The 21,274-nt window shown below is 46.0% G+C and overlaps 1 protein-coding gene across 2 annotated transcripts in view; it reads right to left on the bottom strand.

Annotated features, from left to right (window-relative positions):
• LOC147629354 (MUS308 and mammalian DNA polymerase-like protein) overlaps positions 1 to 21,274 on the bottom strand; it is a 127,217-nt gene that overhangs the window by 29,288 nt on the left and 76,655 nt on the right. For both annotated transcript variants that reach the window (XM_086812590.1, XM_086812591.1), the window contains 5 exons: positions 8,253 to 8,366; positions 7,822 to 8,174; positions 7,580 to 7,688; positions 3,179 to 3,274; positions 2,994 to 3,090 (listed from right to left, as the gene is read on the bottom strand). In XM_086812590.1, the coding sequence (XP_086668716.1) occupies positions 2,994 to 3,090; positions 3,179 to 3,274; positions 7,580 to 7,688; positions 7,822 to 8,174; positions 8,253 to 8,366 (769 nt within the window). The remainder of the gene's footprint in view (positions 1 to 2,993; positions 3,091 to 3,178; positions 3,275 to 7,579; positions 7,689 to 7,821; positions 8,175 to 8,252; positions 8,367 to 21,274) is intronic.

Here is a 21,274-nt window from a genome sequence, read left to right as displayed (position 1 = left end):
CTACGCCCTGCCTCCGCCAACCAATGTCATCAAAAGCCCTATTGAAGTTGCACAAGGGTAGAGCCAAGGACCATGAGGACCTCCACATGGAGTGCTTCGCACATAGATCATAGTCACAAGAAACGTTTCGAGGTTTTTTTCATTTCGAGGTTTTTGGGGTTTTGTTTTGCAAGGTTTCGTCCCTCGGCTAAGAAACCGCGAGGTTTCGAAAAAATCAATATTCACAAAGTATAAATACTTAAAGAACTTATAGTAGCCATCTTTAAAAAAAGGTGTAATGATGAAAAAATGGTCTCTTCTCACACATCTCGGGGAACCATACTTATTTTGGTGAGACATTATGGCAATTTTGCTTGATTAGATATCACAAGTGGTTCAATCAAGGACTCTTAAGAAATTGAAGAAGAGAAGGTAGAAATCGGAAAAGATTTAAGACATTGAAGGAAGAAAAAGGGGAAAGAAGAGAGGAGAAGAAGAGAAAAGGAGAAGAAGAGCAAGGGAGAAGAAGAGAGAAGAAGAGAAAGAAAGAAGAAGAGGAGAGAAGAAGAGAATGAAGGAGGAGTAAAGGTGAAAGAAGTAGCAGAATGAGGAAAAGGGAAGAAGGGAGAGAGGAGAAGAAGAGGGAAGAAAGGTGATGAGGAAGATGACGAAAAAAAAACAAAACTTGAAATTTGGACGAAACTGCCGTACTAGAGAGGTTTCAAGGTTTGTTAAAACAGTTTCGAGGTTTCGAGGTTTCAAAAGCTAGAAACAGGTTTTTTTGTTACTATGACATAGATCCACCACCTTGGCCCCTATCCTTGCGCAAATCTTTAATAGAAGTTTAAGGAAGGAGACCCCATGGACCTAAATAACTACCAGACCATCTACACGGCAATATTGGAGGCAGAAATTGGCACTTTGGTAGAGAGACAGAGAGAGAGAGAAACTAGGATAGGCATGCTTTAGGAGAAACTACTCCACAATAGATCATATCTTCTTCCTCAGGGCCATGATTGAGGAGGCTAGGGCACACCGGCAATAGGTTTATTGTTGCTTTCTGGGCTTCCGCAAGACATTTGACTTGGTCCCCACTTCACAACTCCTTGGCCACTTACACAGGTTCCACTTTCCACCTACGGATCCAGAGAGTGATGACATTATACGAGTCTGTGATCGGAAAGGTTGGGTCATCAAGGAACCTTCCAGAGCGATCAGTAGCACTATCGGGGTCGAACAGTGTTGCCAGACTCTCTTTAGGCTATACATCGACGAGATCATACCAATGAGATGGTCCTCCTCTCGGTTTCAATTGAGGGGTTGCACCAACATCGGACGCATTGTGGGCCTTTTGTGATGAGAGGGGCCTCACTTTGAATCTTAAGAAGACCAAGATTATGCTCTTTGACACAACCTACCCTGTTCCAGCCAGACATTCTCTGACATACAGAGAGGAAATAAAGTTGAGTTGGTGCGGTCATATGTATAACTAGGGACTCACTTTACCTGGCCCGCTCTGTACTATGCCTCTGGCAGCTCAGCCATGGCTGGCGCCGCACCTCTGCTCGCTTGGAGAGACTGCGTTTCCTTGCCTATTCCAACCAAATACTGGCTATTTGATACCTTGGTTCGCCCAACCATGATGCATTGAATGTCTTTATGGGGACTAGATTTGGGAGAGGAAGACTAGAGGAAAGTCGAGAGACTGGAGGTTATGATGCTTTCACGCACTATCAACAGTAGGCCCTCAGCACCACATGCCATAGTATTCGCCGAGTTCAGATCAGCCCCTCTCGTCACAGCCGGCATATTCCGATACATACAGCATGTCTACACACTGCATAGAAATCACCTCCCACAATTGGCTCTGGAGTCCTCTCTAGACAGTTGGCACAAGAGGGTCATGGCAGTTGCTCGTGTGCACAAACCACCAGTTGGCTCAAGTCACATGACCTTCAGATGGATCGCCTCCCTCCCTTCGAGTACAACTTGGACTCCCCCTTTCTTGAACTCTTGTGGCAGGAGATCAACCACATAATTTACATGGATTTCAGAGCTTTCCCTGAAACTCAGTCCTACAGAGTGAACTAGAGAAGGATTCATTGAGAGGCCCAGTTATCTTCACAGACACAAAACATGCCATGGGGATTGCCATTGGTCAGCTGAGGGTGCTGTCACGATGCCTTTGGATTCAGACACAGAGAGCAGAAGCCATTGCAAAAGACAAACAGGTATACGGACTATGTAGCACTCGGCAGAAACACTCAGAGAAGCATTACATACTTAGATGCATAGTTTACTAGGAGATATGGGGACCCTACCACGATCTCTTCAGGGATGGGTTCAGGCCTTTGAGATGCCTGAGACTATACCTACTAGAGCTAAGTCACCACAGAGACAGACTATTGACGCAGGAGTTCAAACGGCAGGATACTCCACAGACATCCATCACCTCACCAAATATTTTGGCTCCCACCAAAGAGGCCTGGCCAACACACAGCCCTTGGGAGATCCACTGGGATAGATGGACCAGGAGAGAGCTGGGCGACTCCATCAAGCAAGCACCCCTCTAGCCCATGGCATGCTGGCAGCTTGGCACCATGCACTTGTGCAAGAGAGAGCAGAGGTCCTCCAAAAAACCAGATGCCCCGTTCCTGCAGACCCAAACCTTCCCTCTGCCAGCTCCAGATGTGGGACTTGCTTCACCGACACAGAGGCACCACCACAGGAAGTGGATAGTGAGGCCGTTTACTTGGTCCATGAGGAGGACACATGATAAGTCTTCAATTGTGGCAATGAACCAGCTACAGTAAATGATACATTGCGAAGATGTTTTATTGGAGATACCTGAGATCTTTTGTGGGGATTAGAGAAAGGATCTCTGCTACATTTGGCGTTCGTACCGTGAATTTTTTACATGTCAGAAGGTAGGCTTAGATGACAAGAAAGCATGAAATTTTGCACTGTATTTCTAAAGAAAAAGAGAAGACATGCTCCATAAATGTTGCACAAACCTTGCAGGGAGGCGGCACTTTCCATGCAAGAACGCAACCATGCCCCAACTTCCTGGACTACAGTGCTATCAACCTCCAAGACAAGCTCATCATGTATCTGCGGTATAGCTTTCTGGTCAACTCATGCTGTCCAAAAACTAGAACTCTGGACTGCAGTCTGCACCAAAATGAGAATGTGATTTTACCTGTAGAAGCAAGTTATACTTCCCTACTAAGAGAGAACATTCTTCTGTGGAAGCTAGCTTTATCATTGCTATCTTTATCAAATCTGCTGCTGAACCCTGCAACAAACCGGAAAGAAAAGAAGTGTAAGCATGTAGTGATGTACATGACGATGATGATATGCAATGGGTTGGTACATCATACTGAAGCATGAGCTTATTACTCCTTAAATCTCCCTTTAATGAGATCAGGCAAGTACAATGAAGTTCAAAACCCTAAAACACTCAGAAATGAGCATGTGAAAATGATGTAACTTTGTGCACCAAAATCTCAATGATGTCCAAGGATTTTTTCAATGTGGAGCTAGGGCAAGATTTAGCAGTGGGTTAGCATTACTTTAAGCACCATAAACTCAAGATTAGCAATAATAATTGGTGCTTAATCTTAAGATTACCAAAACTGCTTTCTGTGAGTACCACAGAGCTGAAATTGGTTGCTTGCGACAATTTTACGTGATTCTGACCACACAGGTGTGTTCATAGCATTAGAAAATCCCTGGGAATGCTCTCTTGAGCTCTGATTTGGTCAGAGTAGCGTGTATTTGACGTTTGAAGAGATTCTGACTGGATTTGAGAGTAACACAGAATACGCTGGCCTGCGCACGATGTAGACCCCGTGAGCTGGCGATGGAGGTTGCCCTAACCTGATGATGAGCCCCCTCAAAGGGTTTGATGAATGGTGAAAGGGTTTAGGAGCATGGATGCTTTCTTCAACTAGGGATGCAGCTTGGCTATGAAGAAGAGAGAAGATTAGTGCTTATAATTATGATTATGGGCTAATGAGGTGAATAAAACACTTGATGATGGGCTAAGACATGCTGGGCATGGATCTGGAGCTCTGATACCATGAAAGAAAATGGAAATAATGATGTATTTATGGTGGATCAAAGCATATGTATGCCATTACCAATAGTGGATGATTAAGAATATAATTAAGATGAGATTAAGCTAATCACACAAGCATGAAGAGCGCATGAATCAAAACACAAGAACTAATTTCTCATTCCCAAAGGTGCCTTTTTATAGGCCAAGAGTACATCCTTGAATATAGGAGAGGTGGCTTGATTTTAGGAGAGATGGAGAGGAATGTGGAGAGGTGGAGTGATTGTAGGAGAGGTGGAGTGAATGTAGGTGGGCACTGCCCTCATTTTTCGCCTTGATTCTCTACAGAGGAGGGCACCTTCTTTTCACCTCTTTGGCTAGATTCTTCTGAACCTTGGGCTTTAATCTTGGCTTTATGTTTGGATTATTTCCAGCAGTGGCCGCCCCGCACGTGGCCAACTAAGAGATTTTCAAGCTAGCCTCCTAGGAAGCTCGCAGACATTCATCCTTTGGGGCGTGGCTACTATCAAGTTGAGTTCAACTCGCCAACGGCGTCTCATCTTGTCATGCAACTGAGCCTCGTTGCATTGCGTATGGCCCGGGCCTTCTTTGCAAGGTGGCAGCGCGGCTTCGACCCAACATCTGACCCTCTAGCTAGAGTTTCAAGCTTTCCCGTGACAGTCTGCTTTCCAAGCTTCAGGAAGGAATACCTTCCTCTTCTCCCCGTGATTGGTGGTGCGATCGGGAGAGTGATGGAATCCTCCCCTACCGCTACCTCGGCCCTCGCACGAGCAGTCGGGATTCCATCTCTCTGCATCTTTGTTGCCTCACCAAATTCTATGCCTCACAAGATATCTATTCCCAACCTTCGAGACGACCCCATTATGCAAAGAGTGGAGTATTCCGGCCTTCCAAGCCAATGCTTCATTTGCAGGCAGATGGGTCATCTGGCCAGAGCTTGCCCTTGGCGTCGGTCTAGGAGACCGCCCCCGGTGGTTCCCCCTCCTCCTTCCCGCTCAGATCAACACCAGGGGGTCGAGCGAGGAGCAAGTTCCCAAGCCGCAGAGCACCAGGCAGCACAAACCATGGATGACCCACCAACCGGAGAGTGGCGGACAGTTGGCCCCCGCCCGGGTCGCCAGCCGAGCACCAGAGCTAAGCGTCGCCGCCATGAACGCCAGGCTGGCAACATGCAAGAGGATTCAATTCTGTCAAAGAACCGTTACGAGCACTTATCTCAGCACCACCCGCCCACAGACAGCGGGCCCCCTCTAGGCACGAAGAGCCCCCCCACCCCCCCCCCTCGATTTGGCAACCGATTCCTCGTCGCAACTCCTCTTCCGGCCCTCAGTGCCCAATGGAGCCAGTTGACACCACCCTCTCTCCGTCGAGCCTTCCCCAACAGCCTTCCTCTCTGATGGATGCCTCTCAACAGCGTCCCTCTCCAACCTCTCCCTCGCCTCCTCCCCACCCTCGCCTCCGACTCTACCAGCAGTCACTCCATCTTCCCCTTCCTCTTCTCCCGTGCCCACCACCACTACCCCCGCCTCTCCAGAGCATTCTCGTCGCCCCCCTACAGCCCCTGATCCGAAGAGGAGACAGTCAGTGAGTTTCGTTCGTCACCCGATTCATCGTTTCTTAGAGCCGGTGGAGATAACCATTGTAGGCTCACGGGTGAGGGCTTTCCCACCTTAGTCTCCAGGCAGGCCCCCCAGGATCTTGGGGCAACCTGTGGATTCTAGTTTCTTTTGATGTCTTCTGACTGAAGGGACAGACAGGTTTGAGGAGACTGTAGCCCCTATTCGGATATGTGTGGTCTTCCACCACTCCGGACCCTCTATGCTAGAGAATGGCGCGATGATCTTCTCTTTCCCCTTGAGCGTAGCCCCAAGGATAGAGTGGGATCCAGAGTCGGTAGCCACTACCATTCAGGGCCAAGCAGTTGAGCTATCACAGCATCTTCAGGATCTCTGCATCACAAACGTTCTTACTCATCTATGGCCTCTGGCCAAGATGGAGCTTGGTGGATCAGCCCACAAAGACCAAGAAGGGGAGATGGTGACCTCCAACCTGGAGGAGCTGCTTTTTGTGTTCATGCATACCTCTATCGGAGTACCTCTCCCCCCTTCTTACAAGTATCTTCATTGTGATCGATGGAGCATGGAGTATGCATACTCTCGCGCTCGGACAGAGTGGCAGTACATGGAGGGCCGGATCCATGCCCACTCGACTTCGCACCACGACGGATTGTGACTATTCCCCGTCTAAACCCACGCCCAAGACTCTTCGAGTGGAGGGCAGTTCCGATAGTTCCGCCTCATACAGAGAGATTGATAAGAGAATTGTCTCATGGAACATTCAGGGTTTAGGGGGACCTTAGTGCTTTCAGAGTCGAGGCGTCCTTAGAGGAACATTCAGGGTTTAGGGGGACCTTAGTGCTTTCAGAGTCGAGGTGTCCTTAGAGGAGAGGTTTAGCGGGCTATGGTGGGGGGACCTATTGACATTCCTTTCCTCTAGGAGCATCACCTTACTGAGGGGCGCACCCGCCACTGCAGCAAGATTTTAGCAGGCAGGAGTCATACTTTTTGGTCTCCATCCTTCAGCCCTTTAAGGGATGCAGGGAGGAGTGTGTCTCTATGTCAGTGAGCAGCTTCTACCGTCTGTGACAGGATCAGGGGTCATAGTTCCGAGACGTGCTCAGTGGTTTACCATTCTGATTGGTGAGGATAGCGTTGGCTTCTTCAACATTTATGCCCCGAATGCTGCTACAGGTAGAGCTATCTTTTGGAGCACTATCCGGCAGGCCCTGCCCCAGGCTGATTTTTGGTGCATGGGCGGTGACTTCAATATGATAGAGGCAGCAGAGGACATACTTGGCGGTGGCACGGCCACTGTCTCAAGCACGGAGTACTCTGCCTAGGAGGAGATGATATTGATTCTTAGGGGACAAGACCCTTGGCATCTCCCAGAGTTTGGGCGGAGCCCTGGGAGTCTTAGCTTCTCTCGATCAGATAGGAGGAGCACTGGCCCCAACCTCTCTCGGCTAGACAGGTTTTACGTCGACGAGTGGGCTTGCAGCCATGGAGGCATGGCTGGTATTCTGGTAGGCACTATTTTTTCACATCATGCCCTAGTTATTTTGTCCCTAGAGGACCCATGGAGGCATAACAGGCATGCAAGCTCCAGGATTCCACACACCCTCATTCAGAACCCCGAGATCTGCAGCTCGATCGACCAGATATGGGCGGGACTGGACTTTCTTCAGGCTTTGGATGATGGCCTAGGCGAGATCAGTGTTTTCTTACAGGATGCAGCCGAGAAGTAGATTGGAGGGATTTTGGGAGTAGGAGAGGAGTCTGAGGAGCGGCCTAGCCTCTTTACAGCGTCTTCAGGATGGAGAAGGCAGTGCTCATCATATGAAAGGCTGCATCCATGAAGACTGGTGCAACCCTGAAGTAGAATCTCTGACATGGTACACAAAGCACCACTTGGCATCACAGATTAGACTGCCCTGAAAAATCAAGTGATAACACAGATAGAAACCTGGCAGATAGAGTTCACTGCTTGCCGTTCTGCTTTTGATCGCTCTGAGAGGCTTCCATACTTTATTTTATCCAGATATCGTCTCCTTCCAGCTAGAGTGCTAATGAACCTGAAAAAGATCAGCCAAAGGTACGCCTCATGACAAGCTATTCTCAAAAGAAAAGCACAGTAAAGTTCAATTCAATCAAATATAACACCCGAACCAGGCTGCCTATGCTGAGGTTTCTGTGCCATAAACCTACCCTTTTTCTCGACAATTCTTTACAGCTTCTTTAAGCCACTTTGCAACCCCAGGGAAAGCAGCCTTGAAGCGGCTGTACTTCTCAGCTGCTTCTGATACACTGCATTCAAGCTGCTCTGCCAAAGCGTTTATGCCCATGCCATATAGTATCCCATAGACAAGCCTTTTAGTATGTTCCCGCTGCTTTCCTGTTACACTTGTCTCCACTAACCCTGTCCACCGTGCTGTTATGATCTTGAATAGATCCCCACTTGGTCTGCTTAAAAGATCTATGAGGGAAGAATCTCCAGAGAAATGTGCCATTAGACGTACTTCAATCTGAGAGTAATCAGCAGATAAGAGTACCCAGTCTTCCTGCAAAAATTATAAGTCTTTAATAAATAGCAATATAGTACCAATAGGACCAAATTGGTGCAATAGTAAGAGATGCACCTGGGAAGGCAAGAAAAAATCACGAGGATTAATTGTGCAATCCATAGAATGTTTCCCTTCTGGAGAATTCTCAGACTGCTGCACAATGGTGAAATTGAGAAGGTGTTCTACACACTGCAAACACAGCAAGTGTAATTAACTTGAGCAATGAGGTATAGACAAAAAATTTGAACACGCTTCATGCTACAATACATTGAGACACACAGTAAGAATAGCTAAATGTACAAGTCAATTTGAAAGGGCATCTTGTGTCAACGTGCATTGACTTTAATTAATTGATCAAGGATGGTAGTTTGCAGTCTCAGCAGAGGTAATTGCATCAAGTTCTAACCTTCCTGAAATAGCTCTTGGAAACCAACCATCCAAACAAGCCTAGTAAATTTCACTAGAGGAAAGCACAAGTTTGGCAGTTCTACTGATTATGAAAACAAGTGTCCATGGTCGAACAGAACCCCACCTTTAGGGTCCTTAATGACTTGTAATTTCCCCAAGCAATACAGTTATCCTCACTGCTCACAATGACTCCATATCAAACATAGGAAAACTGTATAAACCCCCCTAAATAAATTTCAAATGAATAGAACCACAACTTTCAGAGTGATCGAGCAGCAATATTTGCAGTAGTAGAGAAGTGCTGTCATTGAAGTAGGTCTTTGTTCTAGCATAAATGTATACCTTATGTCCATCAAAATTTTTGTAGGTGGACTAAACGTGAAGTTGTTTTCCTTCAGGGAGCAACCTTTCTACAGCTGCCAAGCATCATCGTGGTTAACGACGCTAAGTACACTGCAAGCCTGTTCTCTTGGAAGAGGATTCTTGCAAGCCAACTTGAATTCAGAGGACGCCACTTCTCGGGCACTTGCTGGCAGCCTGTTTCCTCTTGGCCCAGGAAAACTCTTCTTTATCCAGTACGGTGGAATTTCGACCTTGTAACAGAGGACCACAACCACACTCCAATTTTTCTCAGATTCCCTGGCCTTCCCCGGATATATTGGAAGCCTCCATAAGATCAGCGTTTGGGCAGGTTCTGGATGTACTCAGTGAAAAGAGAGGCTACACATCAACTTGCATAGCAGCCTGACTGCCTATGTCACCATGTAAAGAGCATTCTACAACTTGAACATCAACCATATTTGTATGCAATGGGGTCTCTGCGCCATGAGCAAAGAAAGAATCACCTCACTCGTGCAGCCCACATCCTCCCTACTCTTGTAATATTGCCTGAAGTGTCATGCACTCTAGTAGTCGATCCAGATGTAGAAGCTCCCTCTGTCTAATTGTGAGAGACTAGAGGCCTCTGTCTAGGGGGGATTGTTTTTTGGGGAGTCTGCCATGCATCAGAATCAAGTCTATTTTTAACTTTTCCATTTACCACACGAGAAATTGTTGTGGTAACTTTTGTGTTCCCTTTATCCAATCTTGCATGCTGTAACTGAGTAACATTCTTCCCCTTTTGAGTTTGCACTAATGCCGCACGAGCAGCTTGTAGAGGGGACATGGCCGCAACAGGCGGCCCTTGCTAGTCTTGCCTCTGAGTAACCTCCATCTGCTGCCGGAAGAATGAGCCACCAGGTCCTAGTAGCATAATGTAATAATCAAGAATGGTAATCAGTAATGGAGGGATCACTTACAAGGACCATGACCCAAGGTACCCCATTGGGACTGGTACTAATTGCTGTGCAGCTGTGGAAGGTGATTCTAGAAGGGCCATATTCTAAATATGTTCATACCAATCAAGTGCTTTACTTATAGAATACAAGGCCTCTATGATGCAAATAAATGGAGGCTTTTTTGGTCATATGTAAAAACTATGCATCGCCATGTGGTTTGTTTGCAACAACATAATCAGCACACTTTTGCTGGAAGACAAGGGGTCTTCTCTGGATATCATATTTTCTATGCGGGAACCCAAGCTTTTTCTGGCACCCTTATGATGGTTAGACCTTGAATATGCTAAGTATACGTAGCAAGATGTTCTCATTATGCAGGTAGACATAGACAAGGCCTTTGATGCAATGCATTGGGACTTCATAGCTCAACTAATACACAAAAGGGCTTTGGGACTAGACTGAAAAATGTCTTTCTGGCTTTACCAAGAGGGAACAACTAAATGCATTTTGGACAAAGAACTTTCAGCCTCTTGGCATCTTGGGAAATCTGTTTGGCAGGGTTGTTTGCTTAGTGCGCTATTGTATGCCATCACGAATCACCCAATGTTCCTCTATATGGACAAGCTGACACAAGATGGGCAACTTCATGGTCTTTCCATGGTAGATGGTACACAATTTGTGGCATAGGCATAAGTTGATCACTCTTTCTTTTTTCCCAGGCTAATATAAGGGCTCTCATGAAAGCATTGTCTCTCTATGGTTTGGCTGCAAGATTGCGTGTGAATTTCGAAAATTCCAAATTGCTCTCTTTGAAAAATTATGACTAGCATCTGATTTTGTGGCCGGGTCAGATCTTGTTGGGTTTTATGCTATGTATGCACCCAGAGGAGTGCTAGTGAGCATCAGTAGATTACTGGGGCACTTTTTACTTCAGTTAGTGGAGGTTTTTTCCCCCAATTTAGCTTAGTTTCACTTATAACAGTTTATAAGTGTTTTGGTCCACCTGGCACACTTTATGGCCGGACATGTGAACACATCTTTTAGGTCACTTCATTATGTGGCTATTGTACTTCACTTTATCATACTGAATACTAGAGTCGTGTTCACTCTCTCTCTGCTTCCCCACGTTTTCTGTTTTGCAGTACCTCTAAACCCTAACCCTAACTGCTGAAAGCCTTCATTTGGTATCAGAGCTTCCAGGTTGGCCTGCCCTACCCTGCCCTGCCCGTACTACTCCACGTGGCCTGCCGTACTATTCCGTACATTGCCCTGCGCAAGTATCTACTCCGTACTCGTCCCCGCCACCAGCTGCACCAAAGGTACAAGTTTACGCTTGTTTTGTACTGTACACGTCAGCAGGAACAGTCGCTCTGTTCCGTACAGGTGTACGCCTGTTTTGTACTGTACACGTCAGCTGCTGCAGGAACAGTCGCTCTGTTCCGTACAGGCGCCTGTTTTGCTCCGTACAGTCGCCCAACCCGTACAGTACCTGCAGGTGACCTAAACTTGCCGTGTACCTACTCGCCCAGCTCCGTACAGCACTAGTCGACCACATACAGTACCGTTTCGGTACTATACTTGCAATGTGTACCTGCTCGCTCTGCTCAGTATTGTGAGTACCACGACTGCGGCTGCTGTGTACCTGCTCGCTCTGCTCAGTACTGTGATCCGTACAGTACCACGACTGCAGCTGCTGTGTACCTGCTCGCTCTGCTCAGTACATTGCTCCGTACAGTACCACGACTGCAGCTCTGTACATCTGCCGTACAATCATCGTACCTGCAATCTGCTCCGTACAGTCATCCGTACCTGCACAGTACAGTCGACCTATACCTGTTGAAATCACAGTTGTGGTAAGCTTTACAAGTTTTGAAAATTGGGCATTTTTTCTTTGTGAAAATTATCTGGCAGATACAGGCAGATTTTCTTGCAAAGAAATCTTTACAGGTTTTTTGCAAGGTTCTCGGTGCAGTAATTTTGGGGCATTTCTGGGCATTTTGGCATTGTGTAAGCCATTTGTGCTCTCTACTCAGTCAGTGGTGCATTGTGTTGCACATTCAGAGGATTGAGAGTGCAGGCATATTTGGGTTAGCTGTATTCAGTGGAGTACAGTTGCTTTCAGGGTTGTTGCTTGGTTTTTTGATACACATGCACAACATTGTGCATTGGCATAATGGCAAATCAACAGCAGAGTGATGTATTCACGTATTTGTCTAAGGAAGACAAGTTGGATGGCATGAACTACTCCTTGTGGAGTTTTATGCTGAGAAATGTGCTCGTGGTGGCAAAAGGTCTTTGGGATTTTGTTAGTGGTGATGAACCACGTCCAGGTCCATTGGCTCCAGAGACTCCTCCCCAAGGGGGTGCTCGTGGACGAGGACAACAGGTACAAGCACCAAGTCAGCCATTGCCTGTTCAAAGAACAAATGCTCAAAAGACATGGGATGCCAGAGACGCACAAGCCTTGTCACTCATTGCATTGTCAGTACAGAGGTCTATTATACCTCATATTCGTTCAACTGGCTCTTCACAGAATGCATGGGTGACTTTGGAGCAGATGTATGCTGCTCGTAATGAGGCTCGATCCCGTTTTTGAAAAGAGAGCTGGAAAATCAGAAAATGCATGAAGGAGATGATATGTCTAGCCACTTAAACAAGTGGCAGGATTTGAGAGAGCAACTCATCAATGTGGATGAGATTATTCCTGAGACACAGCTTGTGTCCACCATCTTGAACTCTTTGCCAAGATCTTACTTGGCTTTTCATACCTCTTTGAACCTCAGCATGAGGAATGCTATTGAACCCCTTAAGTATCACGAACTTGTTGCTCTCTTGCTACAAGAAGAGCAAATCAAGAAGAATATGAATATGAACACAAGTGTTGAACAAGCATTTACTACAGGTCAAAAAGGGAAAGGCAAATCTCAGCCAAAGAGTTCAAATCAGAATTTAGGTGATGGTGGTTCATCTCAGGATACCAAGAAAGGTGATGGACAACCCAAGAAGAAGGGCAAATGCCATTACTGTAAGAAGCCAGGTCACTACATCACAGAGTGTAGAAAGAGGATTGCCAAAGAGAAGGCAAAGGAATCTGGGATGTCTATAAATGATGCCTCTTGAGGACAGGGATTACTGTTTCTATACATGCAGCTATGATGCCTCTTGGTCTTCACAGGCACTCAGTATGACAGAGCATGCATGTACTTGGTATTTTGATAGTGGTGCTTCAAAGCATATCACATCTCGCAGGGATTTGTTTTGTCATGTAGGCCCTGCCCCTGTTGGCAAAACTATTCAGTGTGCCAATAATGCTTCATATCCAGTTCGTGGCATTGGGGAGATTCAGCTCACAGCCATTGATGGCTCTATTCTTCGCCTTACAGATGCCTTATATGTACCAGGGATAAAGAAGAATTTGTTGTCCATTTCTTCTTTAGCACACTGTGGTATGCAAGTCCACTTTGATGATGACAAGTGCATGGTCAGAGACAAAGCTAATGCTTTGACCTTGATGCTTACTGGTACATTATGTCATGGACTTTATCAGTTGGATGCATTTCAGCCAGTGGATCAGTCTGCTAATAATGCATTCACTCTTACTCCAGCGATGGTTGATGCGGAGTTATGGCATGCTCGCATGGGGTATGTAAATTTTGGTAGTCTTATGCTTATGCAGCGACATAACATGTTGACAGACCTACCTCTTATGGAGAAGCCTCCAAATCACATATGTGAAGGATGTAATTTGGGAAAAATGCATCGGTTTTCCTTTCCACGTGATCAGGCTCTACGAGCAACTGCAAAGTTGCAGCTTATACACAGTGATCGTTGTGGTCCCATGCAGACGAAGTCATTAGGAGGTTGCTTCTATTTTGCTACATTTATTGATGACTTCTCTCGTATATGCTGGGTCTATCCTTTGACACAGAAATCACAAGTATATGATGCATTTTTGGCCTTTGTAGCACTTGCTGAAATAGAGTCAGGATGCAAGGTTAAGACTCTCCGTTCTGACCAACGGGGGGGGAATATATGTCACACATGTTGAATTCCTTTCTTGAGAGTAGAGGTATCAAACATCAGTATACTACTCCTTATACTCCACAGCAGAATGGGGTTGCAGAAAGGAAGAATCGGTCACTCATGGAGATGGCCAGATGTATGTTAAAGGCAAAGAAGCTACCACATATCTTTTGGGTGGAAGCTGTCATGTGTGCTTGTCATATTTTGAATCGATGTCCCACAAAGGCATTGGTTTCCATTACTCCTTTTGAGGCTTGGCATGGCCGCAAGCCTTCGGTATCACATTTTCGTACTTTTGGGTGTCTTGCATATGCACACATACCCAAAGAGTTGAGGAGGAAGTTGGATGATAAAGCCACAAAATGCATTTTTGTTGGATATAGCCGTGAGAGCAAGGGCTACCGGTTATATGACCCACTATCCAGGAAGATATTCACTAGTCGGGATGTGATTTTGATGAAAAATCAGAAATATCCATAGCTGGTTATGATGCAAATCAAGCTGAAAATGATGTGTTTGAAGGTCTACTACCTATGGAGTTTCATTCCACAGTTGGTGATCCAACTCATGAGGGTACAGGACAGCCAGCAAATCATGAAGGTGGTGCAGAAATTCAGCAGCAAATTGAGCCATAAGCTGAACCAAATATGGGGCTACAGGCACCACAAGTTAGACACATACCTAAATGGTATTTGAGGGCATTAGAGGACAGCCATCTAGAGGGTCCTCTTGCTGGTCGTACTCGTAGGGAGACAAGGACCAATGAGCATGCACACATCATGGATTTGAATATGGTTATGGCAGCCAGTTTACAGGATGATGATGAGCCTGATTCATTTGTGGATGCACGAGACAATGTGCATTGGAATAAAGCTATGCAAGATGAGCTTGATTCTATTAAAAGGAATCAAACATGGGATTTGGTTGATCTGCCCAAAGGCAAGAAAGCCATTGGTACTAAGTGGGTCTATAAGTTGAAAAGACATGCAAATGGATCCATTGACAGGTACAAAGCCCGTCTAGTTGCAAAGGGCTATGCACAGAAGAAGAGCATTGATTATGAGGAGACATTTGCTCCTACATCCCGTATGTTGACACTTAGGTGTGTCATTGCATTGGCTGCACATCGTGGTCGGGTTGTTCACCAGTTGGACATCAAGACTGCTTTCCTACATGGGGACCTCGAGGAGGAAGTTTATGTATATCAGCCCATAGGTTTTGCAGAACATGGTCATGAAGGAAAAGTATGCAGGCTGAAAAAGGTCTTGTATGGTTTGAAACAAGCTCCACGAGCTTGGTATGCAAAGATAGATGCTTTCCTACTCACTCAAGGATTTGTGAACAGTCCATCAGAAGCCACTTTGTATGTAAAGAAAGAAGAGAAAGATCTGCTGGTCATCAGTCTTTATGTAGATGATCTTTTGCTCATGGGATCAAATGATGACAAAATTGCAGCTTTTAAAGAGATACTGCAACAGACATTTGACATGTCTGATTCGGGGCTCGTACACTACTATTTGGGCATACAGTTTGTGCAGGATAACAGAGACATTGGATTGTTGCAATCTCGGTATGTTGCTAAACTTCTGGAGAAGTTTAAATTTCAGGATTACAAGCCTATTAGCACTCCTATGGAGCCTGGTATGAAACTGTCACTACAAGATGACAGTATTTCTTTTGATGCCACTACATATGCTCACGCTGTTGGGTGCCTTATTTATTTGTGTACTACACGGCCAGATATTCAGTATGCCGTATCTCAGTTGAGCAGATTCATGCACAGCCCGCGATTGTCACATTGGCAAGCTGTGAAGCGTGTATTCCGGTATTTGCAAGGTACCTTGTCTCTTGGATTGCTTTATCCTGAGGGGGGTGACATGCAGTTATACGCTTACAGTGATTCAGATTGGGCTGGTGATTTTGATACCAGACACTCCACTAGTGGAAATTGTTTCTTTCTTGGCTCTTCATGCATTTCTTGGCTAAGCAAGAAACAAACCACAGTGGCCACTTCGTCTTGTGAGGCAGAGTACAGAGCAGCCTACACTACTACTGTTGAGTGTGTTTGGCTGCGTCGTCTCATGACTAATATGGATATTTCAGTGGAGGAGCCTACACCTATCTATACTGATAGTCAGAGTGCCATTGCTGTGGTCAGGAATCCTGTGTTTCATGCTCGCACGAAACACATTGAGATTCACTATCATTTTGTTCGGGAGAGACTCCAGGCAGGTGATATCACTCTGATCTACTGTCCTACAGATCAGAATGTGGCAGACATCTTCACCAAGGCATTATTACCACGTCCGAAATTTGAAGCATTCCGCACTGCTTTGAATTTGTTTCCTTTTGGTGGATGATGTACCGTGATCACATATCACTCCAGGGGGGTTTGTTGGGTTTTATGCTGTGTATGCACCCAGAGGAGTGCTAGTGATCATCAGTAGATTACTGGGGCACTTTTTACTTCAGTTAGTGGAGGTTTTTTCCCCCAGTTTAGCTTAGTTTCACTTATAACAGTTTATAAGTGTTTTGGTCCACCTGGCACACTTTATGGCCGGACATGTGAACACATCTTTTAGGTCACTTCATTATGTGGCTATTGTACTTCACTTTATCATAGTGAATACTAGAGTCGTGTTCACTCTCTCTCTACTTCCCCACGTTTTGTGTTTTGCAGTACCTCTAAACCCTAACCCTAACTGCTTTATCATACTGAATACTAGAGTCGTGTTCACTCTCTCTCTCTCTGCTTCCCCACGTTTTTTGTTTTGCAGTACCTCTAAACCCTAACCCTAACTGCTGAAAGCCTTCAGATCTTGCCACCTAATGAGATAGTCACACATCTAGGTTACCCCATTGGTTGGGAGTTGTCCTTGAAGGATGAGACGTGATGGGTGAATTGCACTGTAAAATTGAATAGTGGAAATTTTCTGTGTGGACTCTACATGTGCGATTGCGGATAGTGCATAATGGCATATGTGCAGTTTTATCTTCTGCTACTACCTTGGTCGCACAGACAAATTGACAATCTCATGTCTAAAGCAATGGAATGCCTATGGAAAACCAAAGTGGATAGAAAAGGACTATGGTTGAGGCAAGAGCTCGTATATTCACCCAAAATGCATGGTGGGCTCAATGTCCTTAATATTCATTATCATATACTAACAAGGAAGGCCACTCTTTTACCTGATTTTATAGAGCAGGTGAAGCCATGGGCACATATGTTGGGAGCTATGGGCATTAACATCCGTATGGACATTGGGTTATCAATTATGATGATATAGTCTTTGGACATTTCATTGGCCATATTCTGGGCTCTCCATATGCGACTGCTCTTATTCAAGATTGGCAAGCTATCCTATGACATCTACGATGGTCCAGTAGGCCTCCAAATCGGGGTAACTTGATGTTGCTACAGAGTATTCATTGGAGCAGGGTATTTGATCAACCACTTGCTTTGTCTCATCCAAGAAAGGCCTACAATCTGTCTACATTGGGGATTCGTCACATATGTAATATCATGAATGAAAATGGTTATGTTTTCACTTTTTCCACAAGCCGTCAGGCAATGTAATTTGCGGATGCATCACAGGCCAATCTGGAGAGTCATTTCAAAAATGATGCAACCTTTTCAGCCAATCCCAATGCTTAAGGGGGCAGGGAGACTCCGAGATTGGCATTTTGATAGGCACCTTCCAAGATATACTCCTGTTCCTTTTTACCAATTGTATGCAGCCAAGGCTTACAGGTTGCTCTTACTACCCCCATGGATTGAGGACCATCCAAATCGCCTCTGGCATATGTCGAAATCTCTTGCTTGGTGGTAAAGTTGCATTGAAAAGCAGATTGCCCCTCAAGCAACGATTGTTTATATGGAGATGTGTGGCTGGGGTATTCCGAGTGGCAACTCTTTTGGCACGGAGACATATTGCAACTACTTCTTGTAGGCGATGCTCCCATCCTAGAGAGAGTGCCTCACATTCTTTGGTATTGTTTGCACTCTCGAGCCCTTTTACGATCCCTTTGAGATTCTCCTTAACTCGGAAACGTTTCCTTTCAACAACTAGAAGAATTTTTCACTGTTTCTGAACTAAGTAGTAGCTGCCCCACTCTGGGACAACTATGAATGTACCTTGATTCTTTTAATGAGATAGTGGTTTCACTAAAAAAAGTGTCGCCAGCACCCCATCACACAGCCCCACCTCCAGCCGCTCCTGTGCCCTGTGTTGTATAGCGTTGGGTGAGACAGGTCAACACGCGTCCCAAGACCCCACTCATGACCTACCGCCGGAGTGCCCAGTGGAGCACCCCAAGTCCCTGGCTTCAGATGATGATGCTCATGATGAGGATGCAGTTCAGTTGGATGGTGAGGATGCAGTGCAGATAGTTGGTGATACTTCGCATTTGGATGTACATGCACTGCAGTCTCATACTTTTTGTGACCATGCACTGCATTCTCCTATCTGCACGTCGGTTTTCACCAATACTCCAAAGCTGTTCCCGCATCTCCGCAACACTTATGAGAGGTGCCCTAGATCTGGCACTAGGTCAGATGCCAAATTTCACGGTCAAAATCCATGTGAGTTGTCTCATGGAATGTGCAGAGGCTTGGTGGTGTTTTTCCTCGCCGCCGGAAGCCACTCATTAGGAACTCTGCAGTTACGGAAGGTCCTATGTATATCTTGCTTTTTCAGAGGCTTGGTGGTGTTTTTCCTCGCCGCCGGAAGCCACTCACTAGGAACCAGGTTCACTCTGCAGTTTCGGAAGGTCCTATGGATATGTTGCTTCTTCAGAGGCTTGGTGGTCTTTTTCCTCGCCGCTAGAAGCCACTCATTAGGAACCAGCTTCACTCTGCAGTTATGGAAGGTCCTATGATATCTTGCTTTTTCAGGAGCACAAACTTGATGCCAGTCACACTTTTTGGTCAAGAACTAATGGACAAAATGTGGTGGGACCAAAGGTGGCATATATTTCAGTGTCAGCCACTATTTTTCCCAACATTATTGACCATGGGGTCATTGTGCTTGCCAAAGCACAGTGGGTCATTCTTATGCAGGATAGGGTGCGATTGGGCATTTTGAATGTGTATGCTCCTGATCATAGAGGGGAGAGGATATTTTAAAAACCCTCAACGATCTTCTCCCTCATGCAGATCATTGGATTGTTGGAGGGGGTTTACAACCTGCTAACAAAAAAGGGGGACATGAGAGCATTGTTCACCCCTTAGAGAAGGCATCATGGGAGAGGTTTGTTCTCTCTGTACATGGCAGGGATTGTTGGTTGGAGGATGACATCCTGAGGAGGCCAAACTCTCTCCTCTTTTCTTTGACTAACCGAAGGAGGGATGCAAGTTGCATTTATGCCCGGATGAGTGGGTTCATGACAGAGGTGGGTATGCACTCATAGCACTTCCAAATCTAACCATTGCCTGGTGGTCTTACGCATCAAAGATCTCCCTGTGTGTGTATCCCAGAGTCTTTTTACTCAAATGTAGAGCTTTCACAGTAGGTGGATGTTTGGAGTTCTCATATTGTTCCTGATACTCGGCAAAGAGTCGCATTCGCATCATTGCAAAGGGAACATGAAAAGCACGATGATGCCTGGTGGATTGCAAATACCTTGTGCATTGAAGCAGCAAGCAGAGTTTCGCTATCATGCCCAAGAGTCATTTTGGACTCAGATGGGAGGTAGATGCAACAAACACTTCTTTGCTACTCATGGTCCATCTCATAGCAGAGAAAGTGTAAGACAGTTGTTGCAGCACACTCAGGTATACTCCACTCGGAGCCTGACATGGTCAGGAGGATTGCCTCCAATTTTTATAACCAGCTCCTTACAACAGAGGCTAATAACACCCCCCCCCCCTCCCCAGTGAGAGAAAGAAAGAAAGAAAGAAAAAGATTTTATTAACATCTTCCAAAAGACCGAACTCGGCCTATGAGACAAATCGGTGTACTTGTATGGGGTATCCTCTGTCACCCCAACAAAATGAAAAAGTACTGAACTAAAAAGCTGAATCTGGGTGTGCAATAAGTACAATGAGTGGGGGAGGAGATGGAGCTCTACTACTAGGAGAATGCATGGAGTATACAATCATGATATGCAACCTAGCTAGCTCCATCTTGTACCATACTGGGGGTATAAAATGGTATACATCAATGAAGGGGGTGTCCACAGCTCCCTGAAGAACATGCCTGGGTGTGCTCTGAAGCGAGCCAGTCGCTCCGCACCCTCTCTATGAAACTGAGCGCTGATCTCTGTCATCTCTCTCTTGTATAGGCGTGGTGTCCGAAAGCCAGGTGTCCTCTGTCTCCTGCAGGCTTTGAGTGTCTCTGCTCTCTGGAGAGTAATTCCCTACCGTGTAGGGGCTGGGAGTGGGATGGATCTCTGAAAAAATGTAGTAATCTGTGTCTGTCGTCCCCCCTCTGGAGCTGTCTGAGCCTGTAATGATGTCTCTCTGTGGCGCTGTATGTCTAGAATGAATCTCCCCAGTATGCACTGGTCTGCTGCCTCAAAGATCTGGCGTAGGGAATGTGGCTCTCTGAATAAAATGGGATCTCTCTCTCATGGCTGTATATGCTCTGCATCTGCATACATAATGCTCCTCACTCTCCACCTCCTCTCTGCACAATCTGCATACCCTCTCCTCTCGAGGGATCCGTGCTGCTCTGCCAGTCTCAATCTCCAATCGGTGTGATGAAACTCTAAGCTGACCAATAGCCACTCCGGAGCCGTGTGGTAAAAAGCCCTCCATGTATCTAGGCCTCTCTATAAATCTATCATCAGTGATACTCATGAAGTGATCTCTGTAGTATAGCATCTTCGGTGGAAGAGGCTATGTAGGCGATATCCATGTCTCTCGTGTATAGAGCTGCCATAGGTCCTGTCTCAATACTCTGTTCCTCTCACTATGTGAGAGACGGATATGTGGTGCATCCCTGTCATACTGGAATGGTGGTAGATGATCCATGTATAGGCCATGCTGTGAGAACCAATGTGTGACCTGTGCATACCATGATCCTCTGTCTCCTGCCTCAGCCAGCTGTCTAGATGCCTCAAAAGCTCTGTATGACAATCTGTCCTGTGGCATCTCTCTGAATCTGTCTAGCAGGCATATAGTCTGAAATATGGCCTCTACCATCATAGGAGGCGCAGCAAACTCAGCTCGGATAATGTCATGAGGTACTGACGGTTTGCTGCGTATCATGCGTGCCATCATGAGGGCCTATGGTCTCTCTATCTGTGTCCACCAATGGGTAGCAAGGCATGGCGCCCATACCGCTGCTCCATACATCAATGCAGGTGTGACTAATGTGTCAAATAGCCACCCCTTCGTCCGAGGCTCCTGAAAATGCGCCTGGTGGCACTGTCTCTCTAGCATAGCCA

Source organism: Cibotium barometz, chromosome 18 (assembly GCF_041138505.1).
Source record: "Cibotium barometz isolate CiBa-2024 chromosome 18, ASM4113850v1, whole genome shotgun sequence".
Classification (NCBI taxonomy): domain Eukaryota; kingdom Viridiplantae; phylum Streptophyta; class Polypodiopsida; order Cyatheales; family Cibotiaceae; genus Cibotium; species Cibotium barometz.
This window is presented reverse-complemented; position numbering and strand designations above follow the sequence as displayed.